The sequence below is a fragment of the Ahaetulla prasina genome, chromosome 6 (genome assembly GCF_028640845.1).
Source record: "Ahaetulla prasina isolate Xishuangbanna chromosome 6, ASM2864084v1, whole genome shotgun sequence".
Taxonomy (NCBI): Eukaryota; Metazoa; Chordata; class Lepidosauria; order Squamata; family Colubridae; genus Ahaetulla; species Ahaetulla prasina.
The window spans coordinates 111,271,581-111,298,340 of NC_080544.1; the positions used below are offsets into that span (position 1 = coordinate 111,271,581).

General features: G+C 46.4%; 1 protein-coding gene across 1 annotated transcript in view; it reads right to left on the reverse strand.

Moving 5' to 3' along the window:
- The window catches only part of PSMD1 (proteasome 26S subunit, non-ATPase 1), a 162,367-nt gene that overhangs the window by 97,290 nt on the left and 38,317 nt on the right, over positions 1-26,760 (reverse strand). The window contains exons 15-16 of the mRNA XM_058188640.1: positions 25,507-25,602; positions 23,690-23,754 (exon numbers count right to left, since the gene is read on the reverse strand). Coding sequence (XP_058044623.1) covers positions 23,690-23,754; positions 25,507-25,602 — 161 coding nt within the window. The remainder of the gene's footprint in view (positions 1-23,689; positions 23,755-25,506; positions 25,603-26,760) is intronic.

The following is a 26,760-nucleotide window of genomic DNA, read 5'->3' on the forward strand; positions in this document are numbered from 1 at the left end:
AAGAAAAAGAAAAAGGGAGGAAGGAAAGAAAGGAGGCAGAGAAAGAAGGAAAGAAAAAAGAGGAGGTGAGAAGGAAAAAGAAAAGAGAGGAGAGGAGAAAGAAAAGACAAGAAAAGAAAAGAAAAGAAAAGAAGGTTCCAAAGGGTTTGGGGCTCATGGATTTGCCATCCTGAACTTCTGAAAGGGATGATGGGTTCGGTCTCCAGCTCCGTGTTTCTCAACCTCGGCAATTTTCGGATGGGTAAACTACAAATGGGCAATTCTGGGATTTAGAGTCCACCCCTCCTAAAACTGCCAAGCTTGAGAAAACTCTGTTCTAGCAACTTCACCAGGGTTGAAAGGAGGTGTTCTGTCCCCCTCGCCTCCGTTCGAGCGATGACTTAATTAGCCGGCAACTATCAGCTCTGGCAGCAAACTAGCGAGTATCTGCCAAGTGTCTCTGTTATCTCTCTTAATGCCGATGAGTCAACCAGGAACAAACAGTACTTCAGCTCTAGTTAAGTTGATTTGCTTGCTACGAAGAGCAGCCCTTGCTGCTTTTATATCCTGTGAGGTGTGGCTCCATGACTCAGCACTTCCTAGGCCTGCCCCACCCCTGCTTCTGTTGTTCCCGCTTCTCCTGCCTATGAAACCTAGGGTCCAGCCAGGCCTGATTGCCATCAGCCGGGTCTGGAGGCGTGGTCTGGGGTGGGAAAGAGTCAGGGGACGAAGGCCTCGTTATCTCCTCCACCTGGCCTGTTTCTGGCTCCTGGAGCTGAGCCAGGGAAGCCGGTGCTCCCGAGGTAAGTCCTGATGGCCCTTCCCCCTCACTTTCCGAGTCACTTTCTGGAAAGGGGCCCGTCTCGGGGGGTGCAGACACAACAGGAGGGGTGCTTGGTGCTTCTCTGAGCTTGGTGGTTTTCTGGCAGACGTTTATGACTCAAACTGGGAAACATCACCAGTGCTAAAAGACAGAGGTGGCATTCAGCTGGTTCAAACCAATTTGGGCGAACCCATAGCGGAAATCACAGTTCTATGCTGGCTCTATGCCGTCCTATTTAGGCATGTTTTTGAGGCTGGCCACATGCGTGGAAAGCGCATGTGCGAGCAAAGCGCATGTGCCGAAGGCAGGCACGTGCACGAACTGGAACCGGTATTAACAAAAACGTGAACCCCACCGCTGCTAATAGAATATAAAATGAGAGCAAACCCCACTCCCTTCTAGCACTGATGATGTTACCTAGTTGGGTAAGGAAATGCAAATGGATGTGGAGCTGTTGTGACTCCAGCCCCCGAATCTGGCCCCATGCTCGAAAGTGACTCCAAGAGTGAGAGATAAGGGCCGGTAAGGCTTACCTCAGGAGCACCGATTCCTTTGGCTCGGCTCCAGGAGCCAGAACCAGACCAGTCGGAGGACATAATGAGGCCGTCATCCCCTGATTCCTCCCTTCCCCAGGCTACGCCTTCAGACCCAGCTGATAATTATAATCAAGCTTGGCTTGACCCGCACTTCAGAAGATTAGAGAAGCGGCGTCATCAAAAGGAAGGGTGGGGGAGCTTTGGGACTGCCCTCACTCCACGGGAAGCAAAGTTTAGCTGAACTGTTTCAAAAAGAGCTGAAAGTCTTGCTACGTGAGTCATTTGTTTGAACTTTGGCAGGCAGCTGCGATTTCTCTGCCAGGACTGATAAGAGCCATGAATCCACTGGCTGAAGGCCAGCTTGTGGGTCTGAAGTGGGGAAGGAGACAGAACAGGAACCTTCTCGGAGCTGCTGAAAAGTTTGTGTTGTAGACTGGAGACAGATGAGGCGCAACGCCCATTTGCACCACTCAGGTGATCCCAAGGGCACAGGTAACCCTCCAAGTGGCCTCAAGGACCCTCTAAAAGGAATGCAAATGACCAGCTTTCTGCAAGGAGTATCAATCCTTCCGAAACATCTTCAAAAAGAAAAGCAAGGAAAGTCCTTGAAAAAGCACCTTTGGGAAACCATGACCTGGATGAGAGAGAATCTCCACAGACACTTGGGCCCAACTCTTCCTGCGAAACGGAGAGTGGAAATCAAGCAACAGAACCATGAATTCCAACCAGCTGCGCCTCAGCGGGTCTGGGACACGTGCGAGGCTTCAAAATTGCAGCAGCAATTTGCTCAGTTCCATACTGATGCATTATAAATGTTTTCTTTCGCAGCACGGTGCGAAAAACAAAATGGGGATTTAATGAGGGATTAATCGCAGGCGACCGCACTTCTTGAAATAACAAAAGAGATTTGCATCAACTTCTCGTGGGCTGAAGATCAGCAAAGTACAGCGAGCAACGGGGCGGACAGGGGACAGGGTGGGTAGGACAGAAAATGCCCCTCTTCGTATATGCAAATAGAACAATGGCATTCTGCAGGCAAACCTCAACTTAGAACAGTTCACTCAGCGACCGTCTGAAGTTAGGTCACTGAAAAAAAAGTGACTTTGGACTGCTTTAATACTGACAATCCTTGTAGCATCTCCATGGTCACACGTGATCAAAATTCAGACGCTTGGCCACCGGCTCACATTTATGATGGTCACATTGTCCTGAGGTTGTGCGATTCCTTTTTGTGACCACTACGGTTAAGCATTCAAGAGCGCCTGCAGCTTCCTTACTGCAGCTCTCTCTCTCTGTGTCTCTTTCTCTCTCTCCATCTCTCTCTCCTTCCCTCTGTCACTGTCTCGCCATCTCTTTCCTTCCCTCTCTCTTTCCATCTCTCTCTCTCTCTGCGTCTTTCTTTCTCTTTCCATTTCTCCCTCTCTCCTTCCCTGTCTCTCTTTCTCTTTCTCTTTCCATCTCTCTCTCTCCATCTCTCTCTCCTTCCCTGTCTCTCTCTCGCTCCATCTCTTTCCTTCCCTCTCTTTCTCTTTCTTTCTCTCTTTCCATCTCTCCTTCCCTCTGCCTCTTTCTCCCTCTCCATCTCTTTCCTTCCCTCTCTTTCCATCTCTTTTGTATCTTTCTTTCTCTCTCCATCTCTCTCTCCTGCCCCATCTCTCTTTCTCTCTTCATCTCTCTCTGTATCTCTCTCTCTCTTCCCATCTATCTAGACCCGTTCCAGTCCAGCTTCCGACCCGGATATAGCACGGAGACGGCTTTCGTCGCGTTGGTGGATGATCTCTGGAGAGCCAGGGACAGGGGTTGTTCCTCTGCCCTGGTCCTATTAGACCTCTCAGCGGCTTTTGATACCATTGACCATGGTATCTTGCTGCACCGGTTGGAGGGTTTGGGAGTGGGAGGCACCGTCTATCAGTGGTTCTCCTCCTATCTCTCTGACCGGTCGCAGACGGTGTTGACAGGGGGGCGGAGATCGACCGCGAGGCGCCTCACTTGTGGGGTGCCGCAGGGGTTGATTCTCTCGCCTCTCCTGTTCAACATCTATATGAAGCCGCTGGGTGAGATCATCAGTGGTTTTGGGGTGAGATACCAACCGTACGCTGATGACACGCAGCTGTACTTTTCCACCCCAGGCCACCCCAACGAAGCTATCAAAGTGCTGTCCCGGTGCCTGGAAGCCGTACGGGTCTGGATGGGGAGAAACAGGCTCAAGCTCAATCCCTCCAAGACGGAGTGGCTGTGGATGCTGGCACCCCGGTACAGGCAGCTGCAGTTGCAGCTGACTGTTGGGGGCGAAACATTGGCCCCAGCGGAAAGGGTGCGCAACTTGGGCGTTCTCCTGGATGAACGGCTGTCATTTGAAGATCACTTGACGGCCGTCTCCAGGAGAGCTTTTCATCAGGTTCACCTGATTTGCCAGTTGCACCCCTTCCTTGACCGGGATGCCCTATACACGGTCACTCACGCTCTTGTTACCTCCTGCCTGGATTATTGCAATGCTCTCTACATGGGGCTCCTCTTGAAGAGCACCCGGAGGCTGCAGTTAGTTCAGAATGCGGCTGCGCGGGTGATAGAAGGAGCCACATGTGGCTCCCATGTAACACCACTCCTGCGCAGACTGCACTGGCTACCTGTGGTCTTCCGGGTGCACTTCAAGGTGTTGGTCACTACCTTTAAAGCGCTCCATGGCTTAGGGCCAGGGTACTTACGGGACCGCCTTCTGCTACCGAATACCTCCCACCGACCCGTACGCTCACACAGAGAGGGGCTTCTCAGGGTGCCGTCCGCCAAGCAATGTCGGCTGGTGGCCCCCAGGGGAAGGTCCTTCTCTGTGGGGGCTCCTACCCTCTGGAACGAACTTCCCCCTGGATTACGCCAACTGCCTGACCTTCGGACCTTCCGCTGCGAGCTGAAGACCTATTTATTCATCCGTGCGGGACTGGCTTCGTGATTTTTAAATTTTATAATTTTATAATTTTTAGAGAGTTTAATTTTAATAGGATGTTGTTTTATATCTCAGCCTATATATAATAAGTTTTTAAATCTTTGTTTTATTTGTATATTGTTCTATTTTTATTATGGCTGTGAACCGCCCTGAGTCCTTCGGGAGAAGGGCGGTATAAAAATCTAATTAATTAATAAATAAATAAATAAATAAATAAATAAATAAATAAATAAATAAATAAATAAATCAATCAATCAATCACTCTCTCCTTCCCTTTCTCTCTCTCTCTCTCTCCCTCTTTCCATCTCTCTCTCCCCCCCCTTCTTTTCCACCCCTCTTCAATTTCCAAGAACTCTCTTTGAACGGGGGGGAAAAAACACACACCACTTTTTGTCTTCAAGGGCCGCGGGATTAAATAAATTCTTCCCCGATGCTTTTTATTGCCACCAAATCAATATAAAACTGCTAAGCGCCAAGTGTCAAGGAACTCCTGTCTGGAGTGCCATGTCGCAAAGCCCTCAAGGGTACCACCGCTCTGATAAAAACGTGTGATTGAATTTCCGATTCAATTACATTTTATGGCTCTGGGGGCCTTGCTTTCCATAGCTCTGCTATGAATTCTCAACTGCTAGGTGTATTTTGGAATGCTCTACATCAGCAGTCCCCAACTCTCCCGGCTTGGTGACCGCCCAGCTTGGTTTGTGTTTGTGTCTGTGTGTGAGAGAGTGGCAGGCGCTCCGTTTCTGTGAGCAGCACATGCGTGCCCTCCACTCATGTGAATAGAGCTCCGCGTGTGAGCAAAGGGTGCTTGCACTCATCTACCGTGGCCTGGTTTCAAATAGGCCAGCGGTTCTCAACCTGTGGGTCGGGACCCCGTTGGGGGTCGAATGACGATTTGCCAGGGATCGCCTAAGACCATCGGAAATATGGGAAGTATACTTGCGAGTCGAAGAATCGCGCTCCAATGGTTGACTCCACAAGCCAGCTGCAGGCTCTTCAAATCGCTAGCCGAATTCGGCTTCAGGCGCGATGAATTAAAAAAGAGAGAAATTTTTGCTCTGGTTTCTCCCTCTCAAGTCAGCTGCAATCACTCCCAATCGCTAGCCTAATCTGGCTTCAGGCGCCATAAACTTAATAGGGGAGGAGTCTCCGCTTTAATGCCTCCGTCCTCAAGGCAATCACAAGCAGTTCAGATCGCTAGCCAAGACGGCTTCAGGCGCGATCAATTCAAAACGAAAATAATTTTACGGTTGGGGTCGCCACATCGTGGGGAATTGTATTAAAGGGGTCGCAGCACTATAAAGGTTGAGAACCACTGAAATAGGCCATGGCCCAGTAATGGGCTGCGGTTCAGGGGCTGGGGACCCCTGCTCTACACAAACACACACACACACACACACACACACACACACACACACAATCTCTCTATCTATCATCATCATCTTCTTTTAACGACCTCATATTCCTTTGAGGGTGGAGTCTGGGCAACTGAATGGAGCTAGCATAGAGTGTTTACTGGCCAGATGCCCTTCTTGTCGCCAATGAGGAGTTTTGTTCTGCAGATATATTCTCACTGCGCCCAGAGAGGATCTCTGCCTCTACCTAGGATCGAACTCACAGCCTCCTGATTATAGGGCGAGAGCTCTTACCTCTAGGCAACTGCACCACTCCGTCCATCCATCTTAATTTAACAAAATGAAAACTTACGTCTGTCTCTATAATACCAACTGAAAACTTATCACCATTCAATTAATGATGGTTCGAAGTTACAACAGCATCCAAAAACGTATGTCTAGTTTTCATACTTACAACCGTTACAGCATCCCCCCCCCACATGGTTACCGGATGCAATTTTGGGCCCTTGGCAACTGGGATGTATTTATGATACTTGCAGCATCCAGGGGTCATGTGATCACCATTTGCAAATCTCAGACAAGCCAAGTTAATGGGGGAAGCCACATTCGCTGAATGACCACATGTGTCACTTTAAAAAACAACAACCGGCAGTTATTCGCTTAACAACTCTGGCAAAAATGCTGTCTAAAAGTGAAGATGCTATCATGTCTCTCCTAAGCCGTGTCTTCATTACGCTGGGCAGACCTAGTGGCTTGATGTTCATTGTATAGTTTAGCCTCCAGACACCTAATCATCTTTGCTGCTCTTCTCTGGCCTCAGCATCTTATTTTCTATCGTGGTCACCGGGAACTGGACGCAGGCTTTGAAATGTAGCCTCACTGGTACAACACAGAGCAGCGCTATCCTCTTGACTAACCCCACCCTCAACCAAATATTCGCTGACACAGATTTGGAGACGACACTAAGCTAGCAGGAATAGCCAACACTCCGGAAGATAGGCTTAAGACACAGAAGGATCTTGACAGACTTGAACGTTGGGTGCTATCCAACAAAATGAAATTTAAGGGTGAAAACAGTAAGGTTCTACATTTAGGCAAGGAAAACTGAATGCACAGGTACAGTATATGTGGTACCTCGCTCAATAGTAGTAACTGTGAGAGGGATCTTGGAGTCCTAGTGTAGGGGTCTCCAACCTTAGCAACTTTAAGACTTGTGGACTTGTGGACTTCAACTCCAGCCAGCTTTGCTGGCTGAGGGATTCTGGGAGTTGAAGTCCACAAGTCTTAAAGGGACCACGGTTGGAGATCCCTGTTATAAGCCGCTTCAGTTAGGGCTATCCTGAGCAGCATCCAAAAATCAAGAGCCATGGCTGGTGAAGCGTAAAACATTTTGAAATCAAGGATCAGCATTTTGGCGGATCTCAAAAAACTAGCCCCGCTTGTCTTTGGATGGGAGGCCACCAGGAGATCCCAGGGCTGTAGGAGGAGACCTTGAGAACTTTTTTTTTATATATATATATATGCTTTCCTGCTGTGCCTTGGAAAAGATGGCACTTGGTGCCCACAAGAAAGCCAGTGTTTGCTGTAGGACTCCCCCCCTCCCTGTGGCAAAGCCTCTTTCCTTGTAAAATTTTGTTCTGATTTTAATATGAGAGGGATCTTGGGAGTCCTAGTGGACAACCAGTTAGATTTGAGCCAGCCGTGTGCAGCAGCTGCTAAAAAAGCCAACACAGTTCTGGGCTGCATAAACAGGGGGATAGAATCAAGATCACGTGAAGTGTTAATACCACTTTATAAGGCCTTGGTAAGGCCACACTTGGAATCCAGCATCCAGTTTTGGTCACCACGATGTAAAAAAGATGCTGAGACTCTAGAAAGAGTGCAGAGATTACTGCAATGCTCTCTACATGGGGCTCCCCTTGAAGGGCATCCGGAGACTGCAGTTAGTCCAGAATGCGGCTGCGCGGGTGATAGAAGGAGCCCCTCGTGGCTCCCGGGTGACACCTATCCTGCGCAGACTGCACTGGCTACCTGTGGCCTTCCGGGTGCGCTTCAAGGTGTTGGTGATCACCTTTAAAGCGCTCCATGGCATAGGGCCGGGCTATTCTGGGACCGCCTTCTGCTACGAATACCTCTCACCGACCGTGCGCTCTCACAGAGGGACTCCTCAGGGTGCCGTCAGCTAGGCAGTGTCGTCTGGCGACACCCAGAGAAAGGGCCTTCTCTGCGGGGGCTCCCGCCCTCTGGAACGAGCTCCCCCCAGGACTTCGCCAACTCTCGGACCTTAGAACCTTCCGTCGTGAACTTAAAACACACTTATTCAGATGCGCAGGACTGGATTAGATTTTTTAGCTTTTAAATTTTAAATTTTAAACTTTATACTGATTTTAATTGGTTTTATTATTTTTAGTTCAATTGGCCGGCTAAATATTTCATTTTAAAATTATTTTAAATTCATTGTCTATCTATGTATTTTAATATGGCTGTACACCGCCCTGAGTCCTTCGGGAGAAGGGCGGTCTAGAAATTTGATTAATAAATAAATAAAATAAATAAATAAGAGAAGAGCAACAAAGATGATGAGGGGACTGGAGGATAAAACATATGAAGAATGGTTGCAGGAACTGGGTATGTCTAGTTTAATGAAAAGAAGGACTAGGGGAGACATGATAGCAGTCTTCCAATATCTGAGGGGCTGCCCCAGAGAAGAGCGGGTCAAGCTGTTCTCCAAAGAACTTGAAAGCCGGACAAGAAGCGATGGATGGAAACTAATCAAGGAGGGAAGCCACCTGGAATAGAACACAACTCACTTAACAAATGCCTCGCTTAAAGACAGAAATGTTGGGCTCGACTGTGGTAATTCGAGGACTACCTGCAATTGAAAAATTGACATGGAACAGACCCTTCTTTTCTCTGGCAGAGTTTGGGGGTTTTGTTTATCGCTCCGAAGCTCTGATGATGGAACTCCTGGGGAGCAAAAAAAATAGGAGGAGGAGAAATTCGGCTTAATTAACCGAATGTCGGTGAGCAACTTCTCCAGGCATCCCGATCCCATTATTTATTCAAGCAAGAACGGAGAACCTGCTGGCTGGGGAATTCTGGGAGCTGAAGACCTCAAGCTGTCAAGTTTGAGAAACACTACCGGAGAGGTCTGCAAGCACGAAGAAAATTAATTGTGTGTTTTTCTTTCTTTTCTTTCATCCAAGCAGTCAATTTAGCCATCTCCGTTTTGTGCTTGAGGCCAGAAAAAAATATGAAACTTTGATTTGGGGATTTGCTAATTAGATAGGCTTGGTCAGTGGTGGGATTCAAATTTAAGAACCGCTTCTTCTCTGCCCTAATGACCAGCTGGGTAGGCGTGGCTTGGTAGTCATGTGACCGGGTGGGCGTGGCCAACTCAACGTCACTCACGTCGATGGGCGCTTCGCCTTAGCTGTTACAATGTACTAAGGGTTAACCGGAGAGGCAGTTTCTGTAAGCAGGGCAATAAAGATAAGGCTAGAAACACCACCAGAATGTTTCCTTCCTGCCTTCCTTACAGGATTAGCCCTGTAAAATGAAAAAACCAAAAAAACCAAAATAAGATTTCTTCAATAACCGGTTCTCCGAACTGCTTAGAAAGTTAACAACCGGTTCTAGGGAATAGGTGCAAACTGGCTGAATCCCACCACTGGCTTTGGTGTTATAGAAGTGGATAGTATATATTATCATATCTCAAAGTAAAAAATCGAGATTTTATGTTACTACATTATTTATCTATCTATCTATCTATCTATCTATCTATCTATCTATCTATCTATCTATCTATCTATCTATCTATCTATCTATCTATCACATTTGTATACCGCCCTATCTCCCTAGGGACTCAGGGCGGTTCACAGGCGGATAAAAAAGATACATATAAATACAAAATAAAATAACACTTAAAAAACTTATTCTACATAGCCAAATTTTAAAAGAACAATATAAAAATAAAACCCATTAAAACCAATATAAATTTAAAATCTAATCCAGTCCTGCGCAAATGAATAGATGTGTTTTAAGCTCGCGGCGGAAGGTTCGGAGGTCCGGAAGTTGACGAAGTCCTGGGGGGAGTTCGTTCCAGAGGGTGGGAGCCCCCACAGAGAAGGCCCTTCCCCTGGGTGTCGCCAAACGGCACTGCCTAGCCGACGGCACCCTGAGGAGTCCCTCTCTGTGAGAGCGCACGGGTCGGTGAGAGGTATTCGGTAGCAGCAGGCGGTCCCGTAAGTAGCCCGGCCCTATGCCATGGAGCTACTGCATTGAAAGGAAGTTAATGCTTCTCCCCCCCCCCATTTTCTCCTCCGCTCTACATTTTCTCTTTTCTCCTATTCCTCTCCTATTTTACCTTTATTGTCATTTTTCTTTATATTTTTGTATTTTGTGCTTTGGTAAACAAATAACGCTTTGAGCCATGGGATACACAGCGTTAGATACAGGTAATCCTCGATTTACCACAATTTCTGTTGTTAAGTGAGACATTTAAGTGCATTTTGCCCCCTTTTACGACCTTTCTTGCCACAGTCGTTAAGTGAAACACTGTGGTTGATAAATCAGTAACAAGGTTGTTAAGTGAATCTGGCTTCCCCATTGACTTGGCTTGTCAGAATGTCGCAAAAGTGCAATCACGTGATCCGAGGACACTGTGACCGTCATAAATATGAGTCAGTTGCCGATTTTGACCAGGTGACCTTGGGGGAGTTGCAATGGAAAACGGTCCATTGTAAGTGTGGAAAACGGTCATAAGCCCTTTTGTCAGAGGTGCTGTAACTCCGAATGGTCACTAAACTAACGGTTGTAAGGCAAGGACCATCTGTATTCCTAAAAACCTGTGATGGCGAATCTATGGCACGCTACAGGTGGCATGCGGAGCCGTATCTGCGAGCACTCGAGCCGTTGCTCTAGCTCCGCTCGAGCACATATGCGTGCTCTGGCCAGTTGATTTTCGGCTGGCCCTGCCTGCACCGCCCCTCCCCTCCCAGGAATCTCCACGCAGCCTGTCTTGGATGCCAGGAAAGTACAGGGCTTCCATGGAGGCTCTGGGAGGGCATTCCCAGCCTCCGGAGGGCCTCCGGAGGGAGTGGGGAAGGCTGTTTTCACCCTTCCCAGGCTCCAAGAAAGCTTCTGGAGCCTGGGGAGGGCAGAAAACAGGTCTACGAGGCCCACCGGAAGTTGGGAAATGGGACGTTTCTGGCCTCTGGAGGCTTCAGGGAGACCCAAATGAGACAGGTGTGGGGGGGAGTTGCACGCATGCGCATGGGGTCGCATGCGCGGGGGGGGCAGGGCGTGATTGAATTATGGGTGTGGGCACGCGCGACCCCTCCGCTTTTGGCACACGGCGGCAAAAAGGTTAAGTATCACTGCTATAAACCCTTTACTCTGCACATATCAATATGTGCATCCAGCAGGCACCTCAAATTTCCTGGCTCTGCCGCCGTCTTTGGTTTCTGGGACCGTCTTGAAAACGAGTTTTCCGCTTTCTCGAATGTCTTACTGAATTCAATCTGCCATCTCTTGTCAGAAACATCTGGGTCGAAAACCCACGGGATCGTTTTAATTTCGTTACCAAGAGACTCAAAATGTGATTTCCTTTTCCTGCGAGGTCATCAGTGCTTAATGTTTTTGCAACGTTCACCATTAATGGAAAAAGCCTTGGGGGGGCGGGGGGGGAGGAACCGAATAAAACTTCCTGCACTGAGGTGGTGAAGTCACCGGCTCCAACTGCCTGGGCATTAAAAATACATTTTTGCAGAGCGGATATCAGATTACAGCCGCAAACTCTGCTAAGTGATCCTAAAACGATCGCTTCTGTTTCTGAAGTATCGTTCTGGAAACTTGACAGAATAACAAGAGTTGAAAGGGACCTTAGAGGTCTTCTAGTCCAGGGGTCTCCAATCTTGACAACTGGGACTTCCAATTCCCAGCTTTGCTGGCTGGGATTGAAGCCCGCCAGACTTAAAGTTGCCGAGGTTGGAGACCCCTGTTCTAGTCCAACCCGCTGCTAAAGCAGGAGACCCATTTCAGACAAATGGCTCTCCAGTCTCTTCTTAAAAACCTCTAGTATTGGAACATTCACAACATCCATCCATCAATCAATCAATCAATCACTCAGAATAGAGCTGGATAGGACTTTTGAGGTCTTCTAATCCAGCGGTTCTCAACCTGTGGGTTGGGACCCCGTTGGGGGTCAAATGACGATTTGCCAGGGGTCGCCTAAGACCATCGGAAGTATGGGAAGTATACTTGTGCGTCAAAGAATCGCGCTCCAATGGTTGACTCCACAAGCCAGCTGCAGGCTCTTCAAATCACTAGCCGAATTCGGCTTCAGGCGCGAGGAATTAAAAAAGAGAGAAATCTTTGCTCTGATGTCTCCCTCTCAAGCCAGCTGCAATCACTCCCAATCGCTAGCCTAATCTGGCTTCAGGCGCGATCAACTTAATAGGGGAGGAGTCTCCGCTTTAATGCCTCCGTCCTCAAGGCAATCGCAAGCAGTTCAGATCGCTAGCCAATACGGCTTCAGGCGCGATAAATTCAAAACAAAAATAATTTTACGGTTGGGGTCGCCACATCGTGGGGCATTGTATTAAAGGGGTCACCACATCGTGGGGAATTGTGTTAAAGGGGTCGCAGCACTATAAAGGTTGAGAACCACTGTTCTAATCCAACCCCCTGATCAGGCAGGAAACTCTACACAATTTCAGACAAATGCCTGTCCAATCATTTTTGAAAACCTCCAATGTTGAAGCACCCACAACTTCTGGAGGCAGGTTGTTCCACTGATTAATTGTTCTCACTGTTAGGAAATTTCTCCTTAATTCTAGCTTGCCTCTCTCCTTGATTAATTTCCATCCATTGCTTCTTGTCCTGCCTTCGGGTGCTTTGGAGAATAGCTTGACACACACACCCTCTTCTTTGGGGCAAACCCTCAAAAATTAGAAGATGCTATCATGTCTCCTCTGGTCCTTCTCTTCATTAAAGTAGACATACCCAATCCCTGCAGCCGTTCTTCGTATGCTTTATCCTCCAATCCCCTAATCATCTTTGATGCTCTTCTCTGCACTGTTTCTAGAGTCTCAACATCCTTTTTTAATATCATGGTGACCAAAACTGGATGCAATATTCCCACGTGTGGTCTTCTAGAAAAGGCGATTAGCTTTTAAGGCAATTGTGAATGCCTTGCACATAGGAAACAATTTTTTAAAGTCTCTATTAAAGAACTATTAACGTTCATTAGTTGCGTTTAGTCTTAGAACAGCGAGCGCATCAAGACAGACTATATTTTGAACTGTATTTAGCAGTGCTACTAATTACTAGGGTTTATCTTCTTAAGTGCGATTTCAACAATTGACTGAGCTTTTTACGTTGTCTCTAACCGGATGCCTTTTTTATGAGATATTCAGTACCTAAACAAACTCTTGGGGTTTTTATGATGTGGATTAACAAGTGTGCGAGGGCACATACTTTCGTAAGTCAAAGACAACAACAGCAGGGTAGCACGAGTTATCACTAACTGTGCAAGGACCAAATTCACCAGCGCCAACTGTTTATACATATGGAGCAATAATAAACAAGCGTATTTTATTTAATCCGGCTCAGTTTTAGTCTTGGATGTCCAAATCGCACGCTGCTCTCACGTTCCAGAGATCCAGAGAATTATGATTTTTAAATAATTTCAACGGGAGAAAAACTTTAGTCTTCAGCTTTAATTTAGTCTTCTGAAACCGTTCCTGCTGCTCCAAACAATCCCCAATCAAGGAGCTACCAACTCAGGCAAATAACCAGAAGTGGTATTCAGACGGTTCTGACTGATAGCGCTATGTCATCCTATTTAGGCATGTGTTTGAGGCTGGGCGCATGCGCAGAAGGCAGGCGCGAGCAAAGCGCATGCCCAGAAGGCCGGGCGCAGGCATGGAAGGCAGGCGCGTGTGTGAACCAGGCGAATGCGCAAGAGGCGAACCGGTAGTAAATGTGAAACCCACCGCTGCAAATAACCAAACAGTTGTTGTTGTTGTTAGCTGTGAAGTCGTGTCCGACCCATCGCGACCCCATGGACAATGTTCCTCCTAGGCCTTCCTGTCCTCTACCATCCTCTGAAGTCCATTTAATCTCACACCAACTGCTTCAGTGACTTCATCCAGCCACCTTGTTCTCTGTCGTCCCCTTCTTCTTTTGCCTTCCATTGTTCCCAGCATTGGGCTCTTCTCCAGGGAGTCCTTCCTTCTCATTAGGTGGCCAAAGGATTTGAGTTTCCTCTTCAGGATCTGGCCTTCTAAAGAGCAGTCAGGGTTGATCTCCTCTAGGACTGACTTGTTTGTTCGCCTTGCAGTCCAAGGGACTCGCAGGAGTCTTCTCCAGCACCATTGTTCAAAGACCTCCATTCTTTGGCGCTCAGCCTTTCTTATGGTCCAGCCTTCATAGCCATCCATTGCAACTGGGAAAACCAGAGCCTTGACTATACGCACTTTTGTTGGCAGGGTGATGTCTCTGCTTTTTAGTACGCTGTCTAGATTTGCCATAGCTTTCCTCCCCAGGAGCAAGCAGTAAAACAGCCAAATCAAGGAACTACCAAGAATCAAGGAACTACCATGCTCCCATCAACAATGGCAAGGCAAGACACTATATATAAACAAAGAACAAACCCCCCTCCCTTCTAGCCCTGATGATGTTACCTAGTTGGGTCATGAAACGTCTGTAAGAAAACAACCCAGCTCTGATAACATCAAGGACCTCACAGTCCTTCTCTTCCTCCTCTTCTTTTTCTCCTCCTCCTCCTCCATCAACTTATCATCTACTTTTTCTATCCCCTTCTTCTCCTTTTCCTCTCCTTTTCCCTTCTTCCTCCTGCTGCTATCCTCCCCCTCCCCCTCCTTTTTTTCCCTCTTCTCCTTTTCCTCCTCCTCCTCCTCTCCTTTTTGCTCCTCCTCCTCCACTTCCTTTTCCTGTCTTCCTCTTCTTCCCTCTACTCCTCTTCCTTCTCTCCTCCTCTTTTTCCTGTCCTCCTTTCTTCCTCTTTTTCTTTCCTCCTCCTCCTCCTCCTCCTCTCTCTTCCTCCTGCTCGCCTCCTCCTCTTCCTCCCTGCAAACCCCACTCCCTTTAAACACTGATAATGTTATTTAGCTGGGTAATAAAATGTCTGCAAGAAAACAACCAAGAATCCAGCTGAAAAACCACCAAAGACCCCCACATTCCTCCTCCTTCTCCCAGACTTTGACCGTGGAAGATTTCTCCTCTTCCTAATGCTTTTTAAGATTCTACCCACAAGAACTCTGGACTATTTTTGCAACAGACAATATTTTATCAACCCAGCCAAGCAAAGCAGAACCGCAGATTAACGTCAACGGCCAGAGAAGATTCGTGTAGTCCAGGAGGCGCAAAGGGGAAACGGAGTTGCTGAAAAATAAATGCTATGCTGTGCTCCCATCTTCTGACTCTCCTAACATGGGTTGTGAGTTTCTGAGAAATCTGGCCACATCATTAAAATCAGTATTGTTGTTGTTGTTTTTGCTGCTGCTGCCGCCCAGAGGTGCACCAGTGAGATGGCCAGCCAGGTCTCCTATATATATAAAAATGGATGTATGTATTTATGTTCCAGCATAACTCTGGAACGCCTCGAGCAATTTCAACCAAACTTGGTACACAGATGACTTACTCTCTGGAAAGAAATACTGTGGGGGTAAGACGCCCCTACCACCCCTTGTGTCGTGTCCCACTCCCCCTCCGACAGCCGGGTCTGGGAAGTCTGTATCAAGCGTGGCCACGAAGCCTCTGCAGCTTTGCCAAATTCCTGTCAGAGTTCTCAGGGCAGGCAGGAATCCAAGGTGTGACTTCAACAACCAGATGAAACTTTGCCTGACTCAAGGAATGCCAGAAAGCAGATCCTTTATATAAGCCATGGGGTGTGGCTCCATGACTCAGCACTTATCCAGGCCTGCCCCTCCCTTCCTTTTGCTGACGTCGCCTCTCCATTCTCCGGAAGCGGGGATCCGTCCACTGTGACTTTCCGTCCTCCTGATCTGCTGCCGGCAATTCTAGCACGTGGCTGGCTTCGTGCTCACACGCTGTAGGAGGGAGGTTTGTTTGCTCATTCCTGACATTCTGTCTGGGCATGATGCCAGGGCTGGGGGCTGGAGGCATGCCAGGCCGTTCCTCTTCATTATCAGACTCTGGCTCAGATAGCAGGAGATGGGAGGGGCCCGTCTGAGGAGAAGAGGGCGGGCAAGGCACAACACCTTGGGGTGTATGTTCTATTAAGATACATCCTGTTGTGCCTTAAAATGGCTTCTACCGGACTGCCTTAAAACGGCTTCTACTGTACAGCACAGTGGAGTTGCCATGGTAATGGCTTCACAGTACTCCACAAGGGAGCTCCCTTAGGTAAGGGGGGAAATCCAACATTAGAAATTACGTTTGGTCCAAACATTTTCAACAAGGCTTTGATTATTCTTGAGGACAAATAATCAAGATCAGATGCAGAATTGGGATAAATAAATACCCGGGCAACACAAGTTTATTAGCTAGTAAATTGCTAAACCTTTTCCTCCTCTGCCACTAACCGCACTGATGGAACTACAGATTCTTAAGACTTGAGGATATCTCCTTCAAAGGTTTCAAACTCATTCCTATACAACTGAAAGGAATCCATAAGACTACATGTAGTCCTCGACTTACGACCACAATTGAGCCCAAAATTTCTACACGAGACAGGTAAGTGGTATCATGGTTGTTAAGTGAATCTGGCTTCCCCATTGATTTTGCTTGACAGTTGCAAAAGAGGATCATGTGACCGTGGGACACTGAGACCGTCACAAGTACAGATGGTCTTCGACTTACGACCACAACTGAGCCCCAAATTTTCCGTTGCTAAGTTACTGAGTTTGGCCCATTTGATGACCTTTCTTGCCACCGTTGTTAAGTGAAGCACTGCACTTAAGTTAGCAAAACAGTTGTTAAGTGGCTCTGGTTTCCCAGTCTGACTTTGCTTATCAGACAGTCCTAAAAGGTGATCAAATGACCCCAGGGTCACTGCGACCGTCATAAATATGAGTCAGTTGCCAAGCCTCCGAGTTTTAGGAAATCGTGGGGATGCTGCAACGATCGTAAGTATGAAAAAACAGCCGTGTCGATTTTTACAACAAGTGTGTTACTTGGAACCCTGACAATGCCGTTTTAACTTCGGTCACTAAACGAATGGTTGTAAGTTGAGGATTAGCGATAATCGGGACGTCCACCATAAAGATTATGGGTTCTGGAACTGATCATCAGAGGAAGTGCCGATTCGCACCCTGCCTGATTAAATTATGATGCCAGCTTTTCTCAACTTCAGCCATTTTTAAGATGAGGGGACGGACTTCAACTCCCAGAATTCTCTAGCTTGCATGCCCGGCTAGGGAATTCTGGGAGATGAAGTCCACGTCTCTTAAAATGCCTGAGATGAGAGAAGCATTGGCTTATGTCAAGCAAACAGGCCTTACCACAAATTCTGGAGGGAAAAAAAAATATGATAGTTAAGGGGTGTGGGTGTGTCAATCGAGGCTTAATACGGCTTTCTAGTTGTAACATGCAAGCGACCCTAAAAAAGAGAGAGAGAGAGAGGGGGGGGGGCTGGGTGTGAATCCAAATACAAGTGTAGTTTTGTGCAAAATAAATAAGCCCCTTCATGAAAATAGATGAATAGAGACGATCCAAGCGTTTCAAAGGTGGCTAAGACATTTTTTGTGAGGTAAACCACCGGATGTGGTTCTTCTAATCTTGGGAGACCGTCAACGCACTTCCAGCGCCCCCCAAAAAACCCTATTTCCGGAAATGTAGAAACCATTTCTGGAATGTTCTGATCAGCCAGTTCAAGCAGAGGAATTACAGCTTTCCGCGAACAGCATTCGCGTATCGCTGCTATACTGCCTAGGGAAGCGGCCGGGGGAGGAGAAAATATGCATTTAGACTTCGTTTTCCTGAAAGACAGCTAATCCTTGATTTATGACCAGTCGTTCAGTGACCGCCTGAAGTCGCAAAAGTGGCTGATGACCACGTTTTTCACACTTAACGGCTGTCGCGGCATCCTTCTTGCCAATATTCGGAGTCTTGGCAACTGGCATGTAATTGTGACGGTTGCAGTGTCCCGGGGGGGGTCACGTGATTCCCTTTTGCAACCTTTGGACAAAAAAATAAATCAATCAATGGGGAAGCCAAATTCACTTAACAACTGTCTTTCCTTGACTTACAACAGTGACCGTCAGTTGCCAAGCATCCCAATTTTGATCACGGAACCATGGGGAGGCTGCAACGGTTGTTGTGGTGGCCTGTCGGGACACCGCCATCCCCCGTCTCAGGCAGCCAAATCAGAGGAGGAGGAGGAGGAGGCGGAGGAGGAGGAGGCGGAGGCGTGGGAGTCCGGGTCAGCATCAAGGCAACCTGGGACCTCCGACGGAGAAGAGGGAATGGAGCTGGCTGAGAGAGAGAAAGGCAGAGGTGGCGCCTGGGCCCTTGGATCAGCCCTCAGATGGAGTCATATTGGTTCAAAGTCACCCAGCTGGTTTTTGTGTCCAGGGAGGAACTAGAACTCACTGTCTCCTGGTGATTGGCCCAGAGTCACCCAGATGGCTTTCATGCTTAAGACAGAACTAGAATTCACAGTCTCCTGATGACTGGCCCAGTGTCGTGTCCCACTCCCCCTCTGACGGCCGGGTCTGGGAACTCTGTATCAAGCGTGGCCACGAAGCCTCTGCAGCTTTGCCAAATTCCTTTCAGAGTTCTCAGGGCAGGCAGGAATCCAAGGTGTGACTTCAGCAAACCAGATGAGACTTTGCTTGACTCAAGGAATGCCAAAAAGCAGATCCTTTATATAGGCCATGGGGTGTGGCTCCATGACTCAGCACTTATCCAGGCCTGCCCCTCCCTTCCTTTTGCTGACGTCGCCTCTCCATTCTCCGGAAGCGGGGATCCGTCCACTGTGACTTTCCATCCTCCTGATCTGCTGCCGGCAATTCTAGCACGTGGCTGGCTTCTTGCTCACACGCTGTAGGAGGGAGGTTTGTTTGCTCATTCCTGACATTCTGTCCGGGCATGGTGCCAGGGCTGGGGGCTGGAGGCATGCCAGGCCGTTCCTCTTCATTATCAGACTCTGACTCAGATAGCAGGAGATGGGAGGGGCCCAGCTGAGGAGAGGAGGGCGGGCGAGGCACAACACCCAGTCACCCAGATGGCTTTCATGCCTAAGGCGGGACTAGAACTCACCGTCTCCTGGTAATTGGCCCACAGTCACCCAGATGGCTTTCATGCTTAAGACAGAACTAGAATTCACAGTCTCCTGGCGATTGGCCCGAAGTCCCCAGATGGCTTTCATGTCTAAGGTGGGACTAAAATTCACAGTCTCCTGGTGATTAGACCAAAAATCACCCAGCCACCTTTCATACTTAAGACAGAACTAGAATTCACAATCTCCTGGTGATTGACCCAAAGCCACCCAGCAGGCTTTCATGCTTCAGGCAGGACTATAACGCACAGTCTCCCAGTTTCTAGCCTGGTGCCTTAACCACTACACCAAACTAACCCTCACAAATATTTCTTGTCCTTTTTATTGGGGAATTAAATATGCCCTAACGAATTACAATTATAGTGAACTAGTAGCTGGATACCTGTGCTTCGCTACAAAACTATGTGATTGGGCTTGATAAATTAGCAGTTAAAGCTTGAAAATTAATAAGCAGTTACGATTGGGCTTGATACATTGATACCTAAAGCTTGAAAATTTATGTAGAATGTGTAACTCCTTAGCAACAGAGCATGTTAATATAAGGCAACTGGCAGTTGGAACAGAGTTCTTTTCAAGTGGGGCAGGGGAGTAGAACATCTAACTCCTTAGCATCAGAGCGTTTTAATATAATAATGGTAAAGGTAAAGGTTCCCCTCGCACATATGTGCTAGTCGTTCCTGACTCTAGGGGGCAGTGCTCATCTCCATTTCAAAGCTGAAGAGCCAGCGCTGTCCGAAGACGTCTCCATGGTCATGTGGCCGGCATGGCTCAACGCCAAAGGCACATGGAACGCTGTTATCTTCCCACCAAAGGTGTTCCCTATTTTTCTACTTGCATTTTTTACCTGCTTTCGAACTGCTAGGTTAGCAGAAGCTGCGACAAGGAACGGGAGCTCATCCCGTTACATGGCACTAGGGACTCGAACCGCTGAAGTGCCGACCTTTCGATTGAGAAGCTCAGCATCTTAGCCACTGAGCCACCGCGTCCCTACTAATATAATAATACCGTATATGAAATACTCATGATCTGATGGTCATTTCGAAAAATCCTTTCTTAGCGAGCACCTAGACGCCAAGAGGAACATACGACCGTGGGCTTTACGGTTGTGGAGATTTCGTGATGAGTGAGTGGTACTTGGCTTTTATATATATATATGTAGATAGATAGATAGATTAGTCACACTCTTCAGGACGTGAACATTCCCAGCTGTAGAAAGGGTGTCATTGATGGGGGGAAGAGACAGACCGCAGAGGGTCACGCTCAGAAAATGCTTTGCAGTCGTACCAGGAAGTTCTCAACTTCCAAATATGATTTTGCTTCTTGGCCAAAGGTTAAAAGCTCTATGAGATCAGAGAACAAAAATGTTCTGTCCCAACCTATTTGGAGAAAAATCCCTGGAAACATGGAAGGAGTGTCTGGAATGTGTCCTTTTGCGTGTATGTATACACAGACACTTCTAAACAGCATCGGTTGCCTTGAATGATAGCCGCTTACGGCTGAGCAAGGCCACCCAACTACTACAACGGCTCTGAGGAGACCTCTGCTGCCAATACAGGGTATGAGAGGAGAGGGGAAAAAAAATATCAGTTTGGGACTAGATACGTGCAGCCATTTGTTTAGTGACCGTTCAAAGTTACGACGGCACTAGAAAAAAAAAGTGACTTAGCACCATTTTTTTCAGACTTACGACCGTTGCAGCATTCTTTGTTGTGATCAATATTCAGACACTTGGCAACTGGTTCCTATTTATGACGGTTGCAATGGTAAAAATGTTGTAAATTGTGGTCACATGAGTTTGGAAGAGTACAAATAGCCATAAATGCAGTCTGGTCACAAAGCCATCTATTAGAACTTTGGAACCAGGTCATAGGTACAGTACCTTTTTTGGGGGGGTTCTGTCATAACTTCAAACAGTCACTAAGCAACCAATCGTAAGTGGATGATTACCTGCACAAACCGGAATTCCACAAGAAATCCAGAGAGCTATCAATTAACCCACAAGTCTCCAAATTTCTAGGCTGCATAAACAGAGGGATAGACTCAAGATCACGTGAAGTGTTCATACCACTTTATAAGGCCTTGGGAAGGCCACACTTGGAATATGGCATCCAGTTTTGGTCGCCACGATGTAAAAAAGATGTTGAGACTCTACAAAGAGTGCAGAGAAGAGCAACAAAGATAATTAGGGGACTGGAGGATAAAACATACGAAGAACGGTTGGAGGAATTGGGTATGTCTACTTTAATGAAGAGAAGGACTAGGAGTGACATGATAGCAGTCTTCCAATATTTGAGGGGCTGCCACAAAGAAGAATAGGGTCCACCTATTCTCCAAAGCACCTGAAGGCAGGACAAGAAGCAATGGATGGAAATTAATCAAGGAGAGAAGCAACCTAGAATTAAGGAGAAATTTCCTAACAGTGAAAACAATTAATCAGTGGAACAACCTGCCTCCAGAAGTTGTGGGTGCTTCAACACTGGAAGTTTTTAAGAAGAGGCTGGACAACCATTTGTCTGAAACGGGATAGGGTTTCTTGCTTAAACAGAGGGTGGGACTAGAAGACCTTCCAACTCTGTTATTCTAATGTCTAGTGATTCTAATTCTAACTTGGCACCTTTGTGGACTTCAACCCCCAGAATTCCTCAGCCAGCATGATACAAACTGATCAATAGTGCCTGATATGCAGCATATACTATAACGTCATAAAATGTTTTCATGCACTCAAATCCATTGCGGGCAATAGAAATTTTCCGTGAGAATTATTCTCAAATTGCAGAGGCAGATGCAGGAGGGTCTTCAAATTTCACACAACCTTCTCCAACCGTCCATTCATCCTTACATCCATGCAAGCCTTGAAGTATGTAAACTTGGGGGTCTCTAGCAAATTAAATCTCCCAGACGTCAAATCTGCCAGTTTGTCCAATCGTCCAAAGTACAACTCTGAAGCGAAGAGCGCAAAATTCTGCATTATTTGCCACTAAAACATTTACCTAGCCTTCTCATAAAATACGAATGCTTGTGTAAAATGAGAACTTGGAAGGCTTCAAAGCAGCTCATAATTAAAATTTAAAATCATAAACCAAGACATGCATTGAAATGGACGGAACCGCCAACGAAATCATTTCAACCGTCTCTTATTCACGCGGGCCGAGTCTATAAAAACAATACAAAAAGACAGCTCTTTGGAGTTATCCATTATCAGATTTTTATCTGCCTTTAATTGTGCATCTCAAGCTCCTGGGCCCTATTTTCTCCACCACAACAACCCTGTGGAGAGCAACTGTTTCAAAGTCATCCAACCAGCTGAATGCTCCCAAAAACAACTTGGTCACCACATTCTGCAACCAGCTGCAGGGTTCAGACCTGGTACAAAGGCAGCTCTACCTAGAGTACCTTGTAGTAACCTGGGCATGAACAATAGTGCCTAGTGGCTGATGCTCCCCCAGAAAAGCACCTAGCTGCTATACAATTGTGAGAAGTCTCCCCCCACACCAAAGAATGAAATATTTTGGGAAATATTAAAAAAGGTAGGATAAAATATTTCCCGTAAAGGAGAAATGAAAAAAAAAATCTTAAGGGAGGCAGAAACCAGCTTCCCTGCCCCAAGCAGAAAATGAGTAGGCCAGTTTTTAGAAATGCAGAATTGGTAATCCATTCAGAAAGACTGGGTCAGACAGAGACTCCCGATAAGCAACAAACAAAAGGTTGACAAGATTAGCTCGAAAACCTAGGATCTGCATTTCCTCTTTGCCTATAGAACCAGCTATGACCCCTACATAACCCCCACAGGAATCCAGAAGGTATAAAAACCCACCCACTCTAAACTCCATTTTGTCAGCTGTCCCAGAATCACGTGGTTGGTGGTTCTGTTCACCAATCAACAGAACCTTTCTTTCCAATCAGCCTCCATGCTGTTTCCAGCGTCTTTCTCCCGGCTTGGAATTGAACCAGATGGATTTTCCTTCCAACACCAGGAATCTCCAAACTTGGCAACTTTAAGACTTTGGCACATACCAGTGTCTTTGGGTACCAAAGTTCTGCTGAAGCACCAAGGTACCGTCATCTAATGCAGCTTATATTAATACATGAATACAATTGAGCGTGTCCAGAAATATTTTACAAGAAGAGTTCTCCACTCCTCTGATCACAACAAAATACCTTATGCCACCAGACTTGAAATCCTGGGTTTAGAAAATTTAGAACTCCGCTGCCTTCGGCATGACCTGAGTATAACTCATAAAATCATCTGCTACAATGTCCTTCCTGTCGAAGACTACTTCAGCTTCAACCACAACAATACACGAGCACACAACAGATTTAAATTTAACGTGAACCGCTCCAATCTTGATTGTAGAAAATATGACTTCAGTAACAGAGTTGTTAATGCTTGGAACACACTACCTGACTCTGTGGTCTCTTCCCAAAATCCCCAAAGCTTTAACCAAAGACTGTCTACTATTGACCTCACCCCATTCCTAAGAGGTCTGCAAGGGGCGTGCATAAGAGCACCAGCGTGCCTATCGTCCCTGTCCTAATGTTCCCTTTGGTTGTATCCAATTCGTATGGTTATTTCATGCTTATACTTATATATATTGTTGTGTTTGACAAATAAATAAATAAAAATAAATAAAAAATAAAGCTTGGAGACCGCCCTTGGAAGAAGCTTCCAACCCAATATCAGCAAAAATGTTATCAGTTTACATAGCAGAAAAGAAAAAAAGGAATACTCAAGAACGTCAAGAGAAAACTTTTTGGGTCCTACCAGGTTGCTGAAAACGGCGCTCGTACCTGAACAAAATAAAGCCCAGAGATTCAACAGCCGCTCGCCTCACATCATCGTTGACGTCGCTAACCTATGAGGGAAAAAATAAAATTAAAATAGGCTAAATATATGGAAATCGCTCATCTAAAGCATTTATTAGAGACAAGTCAAATTCATGAACAGGATTTGAAACTTTTGGACTAGATTAGTTCAGCTGAAATAAAATTGCTATGGGTTGGTTCGAAAAGTAATTTTTATTCCTTATTTAATGAGTCTCTTCAATGCTAACCTGGAAATGGCTCTTTGTAATTATGAATATAATTAAAATATGTAGTTCAGGGGTGAAATGCTCCTGGTACGGACCGGATCGTCCAATCCGGTAGCGATGGCAGCGGGTGGTTCGGAGAACCGGTAGGAAAAATCCCTTCCCCCCCCTTTTAAAAGCGTTTTTTCTCGAGCCGAAAAAATGCTTTTAAAAGTTAAAAAAAAAAAAGCCTCTGATGATCGCACAACTCAGCTGGGATCGTCAGAGCCTTTTAAAAGCATTTTTTAACAATGCTTTTAAAATGCTTTTAAAAGTAAAAAAAAAGTTGGCCACACCCACCCAGTCACATTATCTCCCACCAAGCCACGCCCACAGAACCGGTAGTAACAAATTTTACATTTCACCACTGATGTAGTTTCACTTCTGAGGCTTATCACGCTAAGCTGGTGATAAGGAAATGTCCCCTCTAATTAATTTCCCACTGACAAAAAAAAAGCAACCAGCTGCCAAATTAGTAACTATGGTCTAAAGTGGGTTTTAAACCATAGTTTAATGCAATATCTGGAAGACAGGGTGCTGTCAGATATGTTGCTTTTGTTGCAGAACAATTAATTGACCACAATTCATTCATTCGATTTCTATAGCCGCCCCTCTTAGTCAATGACTCTGGGTGGCTTAGAATTAAACAAAAACAAAAACTAAATTACAATTAAAAACACTAATAGGGTCGTGGTAGCTCAGGCTGGTAAGAAGCCTGTTATTAGAACACAGCTGCTTGCAATTACTGCAGGTTCAAGTCCCACCAGGCCCAAGGTTGACTCAGCCTTCCATCCTTTATAAGGTAGGTAAAATGAGGACCCAGATTGTTGGGGGGGGCAATAAGTTGACTTTGTAAATATACAAATAGAATGAGACTATTGCCTTACACACTGTAAGCCACCCTGAGTCTTCGGAGAAGGGCGGGATATAAATGTAAATAAATAAATAAATAAATAATAAAAACATTTTACAACCAAATAACATAATAATATAAATTAAATAATTAAATAAATAAAAATAAACAAACACTTAAAAACATCCCAATTAACAATTCAAAACGCACTGACGATGTGACCTTTTTTTTTTTATTTGCATTTATATCCCGCCCTTCTCCGAAGACTCAGGGCGGCTTACACTATATTAGCAATAGTCTTCATCCTATTTGTATATTTCTATACAAAGTCAACTTATTGCCCCCCCAACAATCTGGGTCCTCATTTTACCTACCTTATAAAGGATGGAAGGCTGAGTCAACCTTGGGCCTGGTGGGACTAGAACCTGCAGTAATTGCAGGCAGCTGCTGTTAATAACAGACTGCATTAGCAGTCTGAGACACAGAGGCCCACAATAACAGACTGCACAAGCAGTCTGAGCCACAAGAGACCTTGAATGGTGACAAAACGTTTGCAACCAAATTGCAAGCTTGGTGCTCAGACCAACAGCCCAGCCACTAACCTCAGCTACTAATAGTCAAATATGCTTCATTTCACTTTCTATCTCAATTCTCCTATGGTTTACTCCAGAGTAAGGAGCACTCACCGCCACGTGTAACAGGCGTCGGATTGCTTTGTTGTTTCCTGATCCGCAGTAAGCCATTGCCACAGTATACATCCCCGAACGGCGGAGAATTGGGTCCTGGAAAAAAGGAAAGCTTTATAAATTTCATTGCGAGGGGGAAAAACAGAAGAAAATTCAGGGCCCTAATAATGGTTTTGCCCACCGCTCAATCTCCAGCAAGACCTGGAAAGTTCTTTATCCAAAGACCTGCCAAGGAAGAGTTGACTGAAGTAAACTAACAGATTTATTGGAAATCGATCGAAGAGAATATTTGTAATTTAGAGTTGAAATAATGTGGTCCTTGGTGCTTTTTGAAGTTTGTGGTTTCCTTCCGGACGTTTTACTACCCAACTAGACTACATCATCAGGGCTAGAAAGGAGGGGAGTTTGCTCTGTGTATATGGCTTGCCCTGTCAGTGTTGGTGGGAGCTTTGTTTTCTTCCTGGTGATTTCTCGATTAAGCTGTGTTTTCTTATGTTTTCTGCAATTTCCCCCCCACTCAGTTAGACTGAGAGAGAGGGACTGGTCCAGAGTCACCAACCTGCCTTTCATGCCTAAGGCGGGACTAGAACTCCCCGTCTCCTGATGATTGGCCCAAAGTCACATAACTGGCTTTCATGCCTAAAGCCGGACTAGAACTCCCCGTCTCCTGATGATTGGCCCAAAGTCACATAACTGGCTTTCATGCCTAAGGCGGGACTAGAACTCCCCGTCTCCTGATGATTGGCCCAAAGTCACAAAACTGGCTTTCATGCTTAAGGCGGGACTAGAACTCCCCGTCTCCTGATGATTGGCCCAAAGTCACATAACTGGCTTTCATGCCTAAGGCCGGATTAGAACTCCCCGTCTCCTGATGATTGGCCCAAAGTCACATAACTGGATTTCATGCCTAAAGCGGGACTAGAACTCCCCGTCTCCTGATGATTGGCCCAAAGTCACATAACTGGCTTTCATGCTTAAGGCGGGACTAGAACTCGCTGTCTCCTAGACATTGGACCAAAGTCACCCAATTAGCTTTCACGCTAAGGCGGGAGTAGAACTTACAGTCTCTTGGAGATTGGCCCAAAGTCACCTGGCTTTCATGCCTAAGGCGGGACTAGAACTCCCCATCTCCTGATGATTGGCCCAAAGTCACATAACTGGCTTTCATGCCTAAGGCCGGATTAGAACTCCCAGTCTCTTGGTGATTGGCCCGAAGTCACATAACTGGCTTTCATGCCTAAGGTGGGACTAGAA